The 14230-nt window shown below is 48.3% G+C and overlaps 1 protein-coding gene across 1 annotated transcript in view; it reads right to left on the bottom strand.

Moving 5' to 3' along the window:
• ATP5PB (ATP synthase peripheral stalk-membrane subunit b) overlaps window positions 1-14162 on the bottom strand; it is a 61816-nt gene extending 47654 nt beyond the window's left edge. Inside the window, exons 1-2 of the mRNA XM_063955356.1 lie at window positions 14020-14162; window positions 4957-4993 (exon numbers count right to left, since the gene is read on the bottom strand). Of these exons, the coding sequence (XP_063811426.1) occupies window positions 4957-4993; window positions 14020-14047 (65 nt within the window). The 5' untranslated portion in view covers window positions 14048-14162. The remainder of the gene's footprint in view (window positions 1-4956; window positions 4994-14019) is intronic.
• Between the last annotated feature and the right edge of the window lie 68 nt (window positions 14163-14230).

The raw sequence follows: 14230 nt of genomic DNA, 5'->3' as shown, positions 1-14230 counted from the left end.
ATGAACACAGCTGACAGTGCTAACACATGATTTTCTGCCCAGCGGAGAATCCTTGCAGCTTCTGCCATTGCCCTCCTGCTTCTTGTGCCGCCCTGTCTGTTTACGTGGGCGACTGCCGTGATGTTGTCCGACTGAATCAACACCGGCTGACCCTGAAGCAGAGGTTTTGCCAGGCTTAGAGCATTGTAGATTGCTCTTAGCTCCAGTATATTTATGTGAAGAGACGTCTCCAGGCTTGACCACACGCCCTGGAAGTTTCTTCCCTGTGTGACCGCTCCCCAGCCTCTCAGGCTGGCATCCGTGGTCACTAGGACCCAGCTCTGTATGCCGAATCTGCGGCCCTCTAACAGATGAGCACTCTGCAACCACCATAGCAGAGACACTCTTGTCCTTGTGGACAATTTTATCCGCTGATGCATCTGCAGATGCGATCCGGACCATTTGTCCAGCAGATCCCACTGAAAAGTTCGTGCATGGAATCTGCCGAATGGAATCGCTTCGTAAGAAGCTACCATTTTTCCCAGGACTCTTGTGCATTGATGCACAGATACTTTTCCTGGTTTTAGGAGGTTCCTGACTAGATCGGATAACTCCCTGGCTTTCTCCTCCGGAAGAAATACCTTTTTCTGAACAGTGTCCAGAATCATCCCTAGGAACAACAGACGTGTCGTCGGGATCAGTTGGGATTTTGGAAAATTCAGAATCCACCCGTGTTGTTGGAGCACTGCTTGGGTTAGTGCTACTCCGACCTCCAGCTGTTCTCTGGATCTTGCCCTTATCAGGAGATCGTCCAAGTAAGGGATAATTAAGACGCCTTCTCTTCGAAGGAGGATCATCATTTCGGCCATTACCTTGGTAAAGACCCGGGGTGCCGTGGACAATCCAAACGGCAGCGTCTGAAACTGATAATGACAGTTTTGGACCACGAACCTGAGGTACCCTTGGTGTGAAGGACAAATTGGAACATGAAGGTAAGCATCCTTGATGTCCAAGGACACCATAAAATCCCCTTCTTCCAGATTCGCTATCACTGCTCTGAGTGACTCCATCTTGAACTTGAATTTTTGTATGTACAGGTTCAGAGATTTTAGATTTAGAATCGGTCTTACCGAGCCGTCCGGCTTCGGTACCACAAATAGCGTGGAGTAATACCCCTGTCCCTGTTGTAGGAGGGGTACCTTGACTATCACCTGCTGAGAATACAGCTTGTGAATGGCCTCCAATACCGTCGCCCTGTCGGAGGGAGACGTTGGCAAAGCAGACTTTAGGAAACGGCGAGGAGGGGACTTCTCGAATTCCAACCTGTAACCCTGAGATACTACCTGCAGGATCCAGGGGTCCACCTGCGAGTGAGCCCACTGTGCGCTGAAATGTTTGAGGCGACCCCCCACCGCCCCGGAGTCTGCTTGTAAGGTCCCAGCGTCATGCTGACGCCTTTGTAGAAGCCGGGGAGGGCTTCTGTCTGGCAGATATGGACATCGCACTTACTCTTGATGCCAGAGTGCAAATATCTCTCTGTGCATCTCGCATATAAAGAAATGCATCCTTTAACTGCTCTATAGTCAGTAAAATACTGTCCCTATCCAGGGTATCAATATTTTCAGACAGTGACTCCGACCAAGCCACGCCAGCACTGCACATCCAGGCTGAGGCGATTGCTGGTCTCCGTATAACACCCGTATGTGTGTATATACTTTTTAATGTATTCTCCAGCCTCCTATCAGCTGGATCCTTGAGGGCGGCCGTATCAGGAGACGGTAACGCCACTTGCTTTGATAAGCGTGTGAGCGCCTTATCCACCCTAGGAGGTGTTTCCCAGCGCACCCTAACCTCTGGCGGGAAAGGGTATAATGCCAATAACTTCTTTGAAATTAGCAGTTTTCTATCTGGGGTAACCCACGCTTCATCACACACTTCATTCAGTTCCTCTGATTCAGGAAAAACTAACGGTAGTTTTTTCACACCCCACATAATACCCCTTTTTGTGGTACTTGCAGTATCAGAGATATGCAAAGCCTCCTTCATTGCCGTGATCATATAACGTGTGGCCCTACTGGAAAATACGTTTGTTTCTTCACCGTCGACACTGGATTCAGTGTCAGTGTCTGGGTCTGTGTCGACCGACTGAGGTAAAGGGCGTTTTACAGCCCCTGACGGTGTCTGAGACGCCTGGACAGGTACTAACTGGTTTGCCGGCTGTCTCATGTCGTCAACCGACTTTTGTAGCGTGCTGACACTATCCCGTAATTCCATAAACAAAGCCATCCATTCTGGTGTCGACTCCCTAGGGGGTGACATCACCATTACAGGCAATTGCTCCGCCTCCACGCCAACATCGTCCTCATACATGTCGACACACACGTACCGACACACAGCAGACACACAGGGAATGCTCTGATAGAAGACAGGACCCCACTAGCCCTTTGGGGAGACAGAGGGAGAGTTTGCCAGCACACACCCAAGCGCTATAAATATATATAGGGACAACCTTAATAAGTGTGTTCCCTTTATAGCAGCTCAGATATTATAAATATCGCCAATAAGTGCCCCCCCTCTCTGTTTTTACCCTGTTTCTGTAGTGCAGTGCAGGGGAGAGTCCTGGGAGCCTTCCTCGCAGCGGAGCTGGGCAGGAAAATGGCGCTGTGTGCCGAGGAGAATAGGCCCCGCCCCCTTTTCGGCGGGCTTCTTCTCCCGGTTTTTTTGGAACCTGGCAGGGGTTAAATACATCCATATAGCCCCAGGGGCTATATGTGATATATTTTAGCCAGAATAGGTATATTACATTGCTGCCCAGGGCGCCCCCCCCAGCGCCCTGCACCCTCAGTGACCGCTGGTGTGAAGTGTGCGGAGAGCAATGGCGCACAGCTGCAGTGCTGTGCGCTACCTCATGAAGACTGAGACGTCTTCTGCCGCCGGTTTCTGGACCTCTTCTTTATTCGGCATCTGCAAGGGGGTCGGCGGCGCGGCTCCGGTGACCCATCCAGGCTGTACCTGTGATCGTCCCTCTGGAGCTAGTGTCCAGTAGCCTAAGAAGCAAATCCATCCTGCACGCAGGTGAGTTCACTTCTTCTCCCCTAAGTCCCTCGTTGCAGTGAGCCTGTTGCCAGCAGGACTCACTGAAAATAAAAAACCTAACAAACTTTTTCTAAGCAGCTCTTTAGGAGAGCCACCTAGATTGCACCCTGCTCGGACGGGCACAAAAACCTAACTGAGGCTTGGAGGAGGGTCATAGGGGGAGGAGCCAGTACACACCACCTAGTGGTCAAACTTTTAAATTTTGTGCCCTGTCTCCTGCGGAGCCGCTATTCCCCATGGTCCTGACGGAGTCCCAGCATCCACTAGGACGTCAGAGAAACTAACATTAATATCTACACAGAGTAACTAGACATGAATATACAATAGTGGCACAATCGCAAATAATAACAGAGAGAAAGAGTAAATGGCTAACACAGAAGGAGAACAAGATGGTCACAGAGAAACTTACACATGTGGGAATGACTTCGCCGGCGCAACCTGAATTCAGTCCTCAGCTTATCAATGAGAAAGCCTTGCAGAGTCTTGTGTGACCAAACCTATTGCAAACTATATTTATTCACTAGCTCAAGACATAATACAATAGATACTGTGTGCTCTCTTTCCATTGGTTAGGGGGTGGGACATGTACTGCACCGGGGATCATTGGTTAGTTCAAGAAGTGGGCGATGGCTAGGACTTGTTAGTATTCTAAATTCCTCTTTGTCTGGTTATATTGTGGAAAGCTATTGTTTTGGATCTTCCAAACAAACTCTGTCTCTGGGCTTTGTTCACCCCACTGTCCCCTCCTTCAGTTGAGACAATTGACAACTAAGCCCTCATTATTCTGGAGAGAAACCTGGTCCTATTCATAAACAAAGGTGTAAGCCCTCTTCATAGAATCTCAAAGCTTAGTGTAAATAAGGCTATTGTATTCAGTCTGTGGGAAAGAAATGACTGAATTCCATTCACCTACCCTGCACTTATGTGTAATTTATTCGGAATACAATTAATCTTATTTTCTACTTCTGCGCATAACTATGCGTAGGAATATGCAAATCTATCCTAACTATCATAGGCATAATACCCTTTTAATACCCTACAGTTGGATACTAAACACTACCTTCCAACCTTTGTCTGAGCCTTTCTAGCATGTAAAGAGGAATCTCTCAGGTCCAAGAAGTTTTAAACTTACCATACTTGCTGATATTGTTAAGGGGAATTAATATCTACAAAACACATTATATTGGTTAAATATGTTGCGATCGAGTCGCTCGCTAGTCGCTCACAAACACCGCCGTAAATACACATCTCCGTGCGCAGGCGTCGTCGGAGCGTCCCTTACGCAACCTGAGGGGATGCGTACGCACGGGGGAGTCGGTGCGCGAGCAGCGGGCACGTGCATTGGGGTTAGTACAAGGCAATGTGAAGCATGATATTTTTCCGACTTTGACAGTACATACACGGTTTTATTGATAATTTAACGTTTTATCGGGATTGGGTGTCCTGGGAAGCACTTTCTATAAGCTTATTTACACAGTAAAGGAACCTTTACAGTGTATGCAGGATTACGGGTAAAATTTAACAGCCCGCCAGAAACAGGCTGTTGCAGGACTACGTGCTTCACGCAGGCTATTACATTTTACCAGATGTTTTTTTTTTCCCCCTGTTACATGTGGAACCATACTGTGGAGTAACATTGGTGGATTATTTTGATTGCTTAAGGACTGGCCAGATTGTGTGCCTATCTTTTACATCCTTTTTTGTATACCAGTGGTTGCTTTTTGAGAACCAGGTGGCTCTCTATTTTAGGAGTGGCACCTAATGATTTGCACCTTGAAAAGTTATCTAGTTTCCTGCTTTAAGGTATCTGACTGGCTGAAATATGTCCCTGTGGTGCGAGCATGCTTACAATTTCTGCATAGATTTTACTGCTGTACTTACCACACTGTGAGAGGAGCAGATTTCTTCAAAGAAGAGGCTGCAAACAAAGGAAAAGCATTAGAAACTTCACAAAATGATGCTACGTATACACAATTTATTTACTGTATCAGTTTATTCCAACACCATCATCTCCCCCATTCCCCAACTCCGCTGCCTGGGCATCACTCTTGACTCCTCCCTCTCCTTTGCACCCCACACATCCAAGCTCTGGCGCAATCCTGTCGGTTCCAGCTACGCAACATTGCTCGCATCAGCCATTTCTCTCCCAGAGTGCAACTAAACTTAACATCCAAGCACTGGTCATCTCACGACTCGACTACTGCAATGTTCTCCTCACTGGCCTCACTTGCTCCCATCTCGCACCCCTCCAATCTGCCCTCAACTCCGCAGCTAGGCTTATCTTCCTCTGCCGCCGCTCCACATTTGCCACTCCCCTGCGACAAAATCTACACTGGCTCCCATTCCCCTACAAAATACTCTTCAAACTCCTCACCCTCACATACAAGGCCATCTCTAATTCCACTGCTCCCTACATCTCCAACCTCCTCTCCCTTCATACTCCCACCCACTACGGTCGGCCAATGACCGTCGCCTCTCCTCTGCCCTGGTCACTGCTTCCCATGCACGAGTTCAAGATTTTGCCTGTGCTGCACCCCTTCAGTGGAATGCGCTCCCCTGCTCCATTAGACTCCCCGCGACCTTGCAAAGCTTCCAACGGGCACTGAAAACCCACCTATTCATCAAAGCGTACCCTTCCAATGCATAACCTAGTCCTGAGGCTGCTCCTCCATTTCCCTGCCTCATGCCTTGAACATCTCTGCTTTGCTTACCATCAGGCTACCTCCCGCTTGCGCCTCATGGCATCTGTCTGTCACCCCTTCTCACTAGATTGTTAGCTCTTCAGAGCAGGGCCCTTTTTCCTCTTGTTTTCAAAGCCCTCTTCTCGACACATTTCACTCGCAGCTCTCTCTCTCCTACTCAGCGACCATCTTTAACCACTTTTTCTCCTGCTGGTAAAGGCTCTTCTCTATCTATGGCCGCCAGCCCCAAATAGTACAATGATTACTCCCTCGCTACTTACATCTTAGCTGTATTATGTTTTGAGAATTGTGGTGCTCTTTGTTACCCGTACTCTATTTCTGTTATTTATTTACTGTAATGCTAAGTTGTGTCTCCCTGTACGGTGCTGCGAAACACTTGTGGCGCCCTATAAATAAAATTGAATAATAATTCTCTCACAATGGTGCTATGTAATATATAGTAATCTCTTGCCATACACACAATAGCTGGCTTATTAACAACTGAGAGAAAAACACCTCAATGGCAAAACCAAGTACTTTCTTGAAGATAGGCCTTCTCATTTTATAAGGGTGTGTTATGGAGGGTCGACAGTGTGCAGATCGACCACTATTGGTCGACAGTAACTAGGTCAACAGGGTCTTTAGGTCGGCATGAGTTTTATTATGTTTTGTTGGTGTCGTTTTCTCTGTACAGTGACCGGGAACCCCAATTAGTGCACCTCGCCATGCTTCGGGCAATATGAACCGTGTGTGATAGTTACCACAAGAGTATAGTTCAAGGCGTTTAAGCGGCATGGCGTCCCACAAGATGGCGGTCCCTTGAATGATGTTTTGAAAAAGCTGCGTGAACGCAAAGAAACACGTTGCTGAAAGCTGCCGTTTCTGCCTGTTCCCATGGACTTATTCTAACAGAAGACCAAGACCTGGACCAAGTCCCCTGCCACTTTACCAACTGAACCTCTGCTGGAGGGATCTACCTACACCATGGAAGTTTCTTCAAAACATAATTCAAGGGAACACCATCTTGCGGGACGCCATACCGCTTAAACACCTTGAACTATACTCTTGTGGTAACAATCACACACGGTTCATATGCATAGGTCCTACGTGACTAAGGGGACTGCTTTTATGGAACAGGTCTGCTAAATTCTTCCTGATCTTTATGATATCTCAATGGGAATAGCACATTCATTATTCTTTGAGTTTTAATATATATTATGTGTGTTTATATTTATATTGATTGTGTATTATTGTTTTAATATTTAATTAAATTAGTATTTTGTTATGACCTACTTATCTCATATGTGACCTTTTAGCGCTGTATGCTCTATTTTGCTCACTTACCGTAGTCGGGGTCTGACCAACCCCTTTTACATCTAGCTGCTGTGTTGAACCTCCCCATCTATCGACAGAAGTATATTACCTTAGTGTGCCTTGAGAAACGCTGCCCTAACAGTCCTGGTTTTAGTGATATCCAGGCTTTAACACAGGTGACAATTAGTAGCTCAGTTATTTTGATTTAACCATCTGTGCTGAAGCCTGGATATCACTAAAACCTGCACTGTTGGTGTGCCTTGAGGACAGCGGTTGGGAATGCCTGCCTTAGGGCATAGGTCTGCAAACTCAGTCATTACCCCACACAGTGCATGTTTTGCAGGTCTCCTCACAGAATCACAAGTAAAATAATTAACTCCACCTGCGGACCTTTGAAAAATAAGATTTTACTTACCGATAAATCTATTTCTCGTAGTCCGTAGTGGATGCTGGGACTCCGTCAGGACCATGGGGATTAGCGGCTCCGCAGGAGACAGGGCACAAAAATAAAAGCTTTAGGACTAGGTGGTGTGCACTGGCTCCTCCCCCTATGACCCTCCTCCAAGCCTCAGTTAGGATACTGTGCCCGGACGAGCGTACACAATAAGGAAGGATTTTGAATCCCGGGTAAGACTCATACCAGCCACACCAATCACACCGTACAACTTGTGATCTGAACCCAGTTAACAGTATGACAAACGTAGGAGCCTCTGAACAGACGGCTCACAACAATAACAACCCGATTTTTTTGTAACAATAACTATGTACAAGTATTGCAGACAATCCGCACTACGAGAAATAGATTTATCGGTAAGTAAAATCTTATTTTCTCTGACGTCCTAGTGGATGCTGGGACTCCGTCAGGACCATGGGGATTATACCAAAGCTCCCAAACGGGCGGGAGAGTGCGGATGACTCTGCAGCACCGAATGAGAGAACTCCAGGTCCTCTTTAGCCAGGGTATCAAATTTGTAGAATTTTACAAACGTGTTCTCCCCCGACCACGTAGCTGCTCGGCAGAGTTGTAATGCCGAGACCCCTCAGGCAGCCGCCCAAGATGAGCCCACCTTCCTTGTGGAATGGGCCTTGATAGATTTAGGCTGTGGTAGGCCTGCCACAGAATGTGCAAGTTGAATTGTGCTACAAATCCAACGAGCAATCGTCTGCTTAGAAGCAGGAGCACCCAGCTTGTTGGGTGCATACAGTATAAACAGCGAGTCAGATTTTCTGACTCCAGCCGTCCTTGAAATATATATTTTCAATGCCCTGACAACGTCCAGCAACTTGGAATCCTCCAAATCGCTAGTAGCCGCAGGCACCACAATCGGCTGGTTCAGGTGAAACGCTGAAACCACCTTAGGCAGAAACTGAGGACGCGTCCGCAGTTCTGCCCTGTCCGAATGGAAAATCAGATATGGGCTTTTATACGATAAAGCCGCCAATTCTGACACTCTCCTGGCTGAAGCCAGGGCCAGTAGCATGGTTACTTTCCATGTAAGATATTTCAAATCCACCGATTTGAGTGGCTCAAACCAATGGGATTTGAGAAAATCCAAAACTACATTAAGATCCCACGGAGCCACTGGGGGCACAACCGGGGGCTGTATATGTAGTACTCCTTTTACAAAAGTCTGGACTTCAGGAACTGAAGCCAATTCTTTCTGGAAGAAAATCGACAGGGCCGAAATTTGAACCTTAATGGACCCTAATTTGAGGCCCATAGACAATCCTGTTTGCAGGAAATGTAGGAATCGACCCAGTTGAAATTCCTCCGTCGGGGCCTTCCTGGCCTCACACCACGCAACATATTTTCTCCAAATGCGGTGATAATGTTGTGCAGTCACCTCCTTCCTGGCTTTTACCAGGGTAGGGATGACCTCTTCCGGAATGCCTTTTTCCCTTAGAATTCGGCGTTCAACCGCCATGCCGTCAAACGCAGCCGCGGTAAGTCTTGGAATAGACACGGTCCCTGCTGAAGCAGGTCCCGTCTTAGAGGTAGAGGCCACGGATCTTCCGTGAGCATCTCCTGAAGTTCCGGGTACCAAGTTCTTCTTGGCCAATCCGGAGCCACGAGTATCGTTCTTACTCCCCTTTGCCGTATAATTCTCAGTACTTTTGGTATGAGAGGCAGAGGAGGAAACACATACACTGACTGGAACACCCACGGTGTTACCAGAGCGTCCACAGCTATTGCCTGAGGGTCTCTTGACCTGGCGCAATACCTGTCCAGTTTTTTGTTGAGGCGGGACGCCATCATATCCACCTTTGGTTTTTCCCAACGGTTCACAATCATGTGGAAGACTTCTGGATGAAGTCCCCACTCTCCCGGGTGTAGATCGTGTCTGCGGAGGAAGTCCGCTTCCCAGTTGTCCACTCCCGGAATGAACACTGCTGACAGTGCTATCACATGATCTTCCGCCCAGCGAAGAATCCTTGCAGCTTCTGCCATTGCCCTCCTGCTTCTTGTGCCGCCCTGTCTGTTTACGTGGGCGACTGCCGTGATGTTGTCCGACTGGATCAACACCGGCTGACCCTGAAGCAGGGGTTTTGCCAGGCTTAGAGCATTGTAAATCGCTCTTAGCTCCAGTATATTTATGTGAAGAGACATCTCCAGGCTTGACCACACTCCCTGGAAGTTTCTTCCCTGTGTGACCGCTCCCCAGCCTCTCAGACTGGCATCCGTGGTCACCAGGACCCAGTCCTGTATGCCGAATCTGCGGCCCTCTAACAGACGAGCACTCTGCAACCACCACAGAAGAGACACCCTTGTCCGTGGAGACAAAGTTATCCGCTGATGCATCTGCAGATGCGATCCGGACCATTTGTCCAGCAGATCCCACTGAAAAGTTTGTGCGTGGAATCTGCCGAATGGAATCGCTTCGTAAGAAGCCACCATTTTTCCCAGGACTCTTGTGCATTGATGCACAGACACTTTTCCTGGTTTTAGGAGGTTCCTGACAAGTTCGGATAACTCCCTGGCTTTCTCCTCCGGAAGAAACACCTTTTTCTGAACCGTGTCCAGAATCATTCCCAGGAACAGCAGACGTGTCGTCGGGGTCAATTGAGATTTTGGAAAATTCAGAATCCACCCGTGCTGTTGCAGCACTACTTGGGTTAGTGCTACTACGTCCCCCAGCTGTTCTCTGGACCTTGCCCTCATCAGGAGATCGTCCAAGTAAGGGATAATTAATACGCCTTTTCTTCGCAGAAGAAACATCATTTCGGCCATTACCTTGGTAAAGACCAGAGGTGCCGTGGACAATCCAAACGGCAGCGTCTGAAACTGATAATGACAGTTTTGCACCACGAACCTGAGGTACCCTTGATGTGAAGGGCAAATTGGGACATGCAGGTAAGCATCCTTGATGTCCAGGGACACCATAAAGTCCCCTTCTTCCAGATTCGCTATCACTGCTCTGAGTGACTCCATCTTGAACTTGAATTTTTGTATGTACAGGTTCAAAGATTTCAGATTTAGAATAGGTCTTACCGAGCCGTCCGGCTTCGGTACCACAAATAGTGTGGAATAATACCCCTTTCCCTGTTGTAGGAGGGGTACCTTGACTATCACCTGCTGAGAATACAGCTTGTGAATGGCTTCCAATACCGTCGCCCTGTCTGAGGGAGACGTTGGCAGAGCAGACTTTAGGAACCGGCGAGGGGGAGACTTCTCGAATTCCAACCTGTAACCCTGAGATACTACCTGCAGGATCCAGGGGTCCACCTGCGAGTGAGCCCACTGTGCGCTGAAATGTTTGAGGCGACCCCCCACCGCCCCTGAGTCTGCTTGTAAGGTCCCAGCGTCATGCTGACGCCTTTGTAGAAGCCGGGGAGGGCTTCTGTCTGGCAGATATGGACATCGCACTTACTCTTGATGCCAGAGTGCAAATATCTCTCTGTGCATCTCGCATATAAAGAAAAGCATCCTTTAATTGCTCTATAGTCAATAAAATACTGTCCCTATCCAGGGTATCAATATTTTCAGTCAGGGAATCCGACCAAACCACCCCAGCACTGCACATCCATGCAGAGGCGATGGCTGGTCGCAGTATAACACCAGTATGAGTGTATATACTTTTCAGGGTAGTTTCCAGCCTCCTATCAGCTGGATCCTTGAGGGCGGCCGTTTCAGGAGACGGTAACGCCACTTGTTTTGATAAGCGTGTGAGTGCCTTATCCACCCTAGGGGGTGTTTCCCATCGCGCCCTAACCTCTGGCGGGAAAGGATATAATGCCAATAACTTCTTTGAAATTAGCAGTTTTCTATCGGGGTTAACCCACGCTTCATCACACACTTCATTCAATTCCTCTGATTCAGGAAAAACTACAGGTAGTTTTTTTCAGACCCCACATAATACCCCTTTTTGTGGTACTTGCAGTATCAGAGATATGCAAAGCCTCCTTCATTGCCGTGATCATATAACGTGTGGCCCTACTGGAAAATACGTTTGTTTCTTCACCGTCGACACTAGATTCGGTGTCCGTGTCTGGGTCTGTGTCGACCGACTGAGGTAAAGGGCGTTTTACAGCCCCTGACGGTGTCTGAGACGCCTGGACAGGTACTAACTGGTTTGCCGGCCGTCTCATGTCGTCAACTGATTTTTGTAACGTGCTGACATTATCACGTAATTCCATAAACAAAGCCATCCATTCCGGTGTCGACTCCCTAGGGGGTGACATCACCATTACCGGCAATTGCTCCGCCTCCACACCAACATCGTCCTCATACATGTCGACACACACGTACCGACACACAGGGAATGCTCTTATCAAAGACAGGACCCCACTAGCCCTTTGGGGAGACAGAGGGAGAGTTTGCCAGCACACACCCAAGCGCTATAAATATATAGGAACAACCCTACAGAAGTGTTGTTTCCTTTATAGCAGCTTAATATATCAATATCGCCAAAAAAGTGCCCCCTCTCTGTTTTTTTACCCTGTTTCTGTAGTGCAGTGCAGGGGAGAGTCCTGGGAGCCTTCCTCGCAGCGGAGCTGTGCAGGAAAATGGCGCTGTGTGCTGAGGAGATAGGCCCCGCCCCCTATTTCGGCGGGCTCTTCTCCCGGTGTTTGTGAGACCTGGCAGGGGTTAAATACATCCATATAGCCACAGGGGCTATATGTGATGTATTTTTAGCCAGAACAAGGTATTATCATTGCTGCCCAGGGCGCCCCCCCCAGAGCCCTGCACCCTCAGTGACCGCTGGTGTGAAGTGTGCTGACAACAATGGCGCACAGCTGCAGTGCTGTGCGCTACCTCATGAAGACTGAAAAGTCTTCTGCCGCCGGTTTCTGGACCTCTTCACTTTTCGGCATCTGCAAGGGGGTCGGCGGTGCGGCTCCGGGACCGGACTCCATGGCTGGGCCTGTGTTCGATCCCTCTGGAGCTAATGGTGTCCAGTAGCCTAAGAAGCCAATCCATCCTGCACGCAGGTGAGTTCACTTCTTCTCCCCTAAGTCCCTCGTTGCAGTGAGCCTGTTGCCAGCAGGACTCACTGAAAATAAAAAACCTAATAACTTTTTCTAAGCAGCTCTTTAGGAGAGCCACCTAGATTGCACCCTGCTCGGACGGGCACAAAAACCTAACTGAGGCTTGGAGGAGGAGCCAGTGCACACCACCTAGTCCTAAAGCTTTTATTTTTGTGCCCTGTCTCCTGCGGAGCCGCTAATCCCCATGGTCCTGACGGAGTCCCAGCATCCACTAGGACGTCAGAGAAATGTGTCTGTAATTAATACAACTGTGCACCTGCTGGGTTACCTGCAAAACATGCACTGTGTGGGATAATGAGGACAGAGTTTGTAGACCTATGCCTTAGGGTAATTTTCAATCTTTTGCGACCACACCTGTATGTCCGTCATTACCACCGGACAACATGCCATGGCATTTTCTGTAGTCTATATTAGACCTTTCAGAAAGTGCCCAGAACATGAAAGCATAACCTTCATATTATCTAATAAGGTCATTGGTAAATGGACTGATATTGCCTTCCAATTGTCATCCCTTTCATTCTTATTTGAAGCAAAAGCATTTCACATCATTACGGCATAACTTTTTGCAGCTATGTAGACATAAAGCAGATGTAACCTCTGAAAGCACACACACAGCAACACCTGCAAGGTCATCATTAGTACACAGTAAACCAGGCTCAGCCAATACAAAAACCAACCCAATATAAAGTGCAGTAATCCTACTAAAAGCAGACAATGTAATTCCATGCGTTGTTTCACTTACTTTCCAGGGATTCTGCAAGTATTTTTGACATTTACAATGTTGACTATTAGAACTGGGACAGGACATGCTAATACATTATAAAGCATACTGACAGTGTCAGATTTAGCACTTTTAACATGGGGATAAAGTGTCATGTTTAAAGTTATAAAGTCCACATGGTTATAAATCTTAAAGTGACAATATTAGCGTGTCTGCATGCCGTGCTCAGTATAACAGGGTATCTATTCTTCGACATTATGAATACAGAGATCGTACATATATCCCCTTAAGAGAAGTATGGAGAGTTCCTACTGTGGCGGCATTGAAATATCAGTCCTCGGGGCATGCACCCATCTGATGCAGGAGACGTACACACCCAAGCATGCCCTGCTAATGCATACTGTACTGGTACTTGTAGTGCACAGACACACTGTGCCTGCTCCTTGGATATCATTAGTAAGCCTAATGTATGCCAGAAATGGCTGACTGCACTGACTGGGTTACAGCATAGGCTGTACAGGGCTCCCACGTAGGGAGAACATGGAGCGCCGTAAAGGAGCACACACTACGTACATGTAACATACATGTGAATGAACAAGAGGCGCAGGTGAGGGCAAGCAGCACGCTGACCGTCTGCTCCGGGGCGAGGGCACTGCATGAGGACATCGCCGGCTGCCGAGGCCTATGAAGCGCCAAGGTGAAGCCAGCGGGTGGCAGACATAGCTCACCCCAGTCACTCACCCGAGATCAGGGCGACCCTTGAAAGCATGATACCGGCTCTGTGTGCTGGTGCTCTGCAGATATGGGGGCAGCCTCCTCCGGTCACTCCGGTGTCCTCAGTGTCCCTGACAGCGACCAAAGAACCAAGATGGCGCCAGACACGCCCACTCAGCGCAGACGCCAGGCAGGGGACGCTGCGCGTGCTGTAAATCCGCCATCTTAAGTCAGGGAA

This window comes from Pseudophryne corroboree, chromosome 2 (assembly GCF_028390025.1).
Source record: "Pseudophryne corroboree isolate aPseCor3 chromosome 2, aPseCor3.hap2, whole genome shotgun sequence".
NCBI lineage: Eukaryota > Metazoa > Chordata > Amphibia > Anura > Myobatrachidae > Pseudophryne > Pseudophryne corroboree.
The sequence above is the reverse complement of the archived record's forward strand: the minus strand, read 5'-3'. Positions and strand labels throughout refer to the sequence as shown.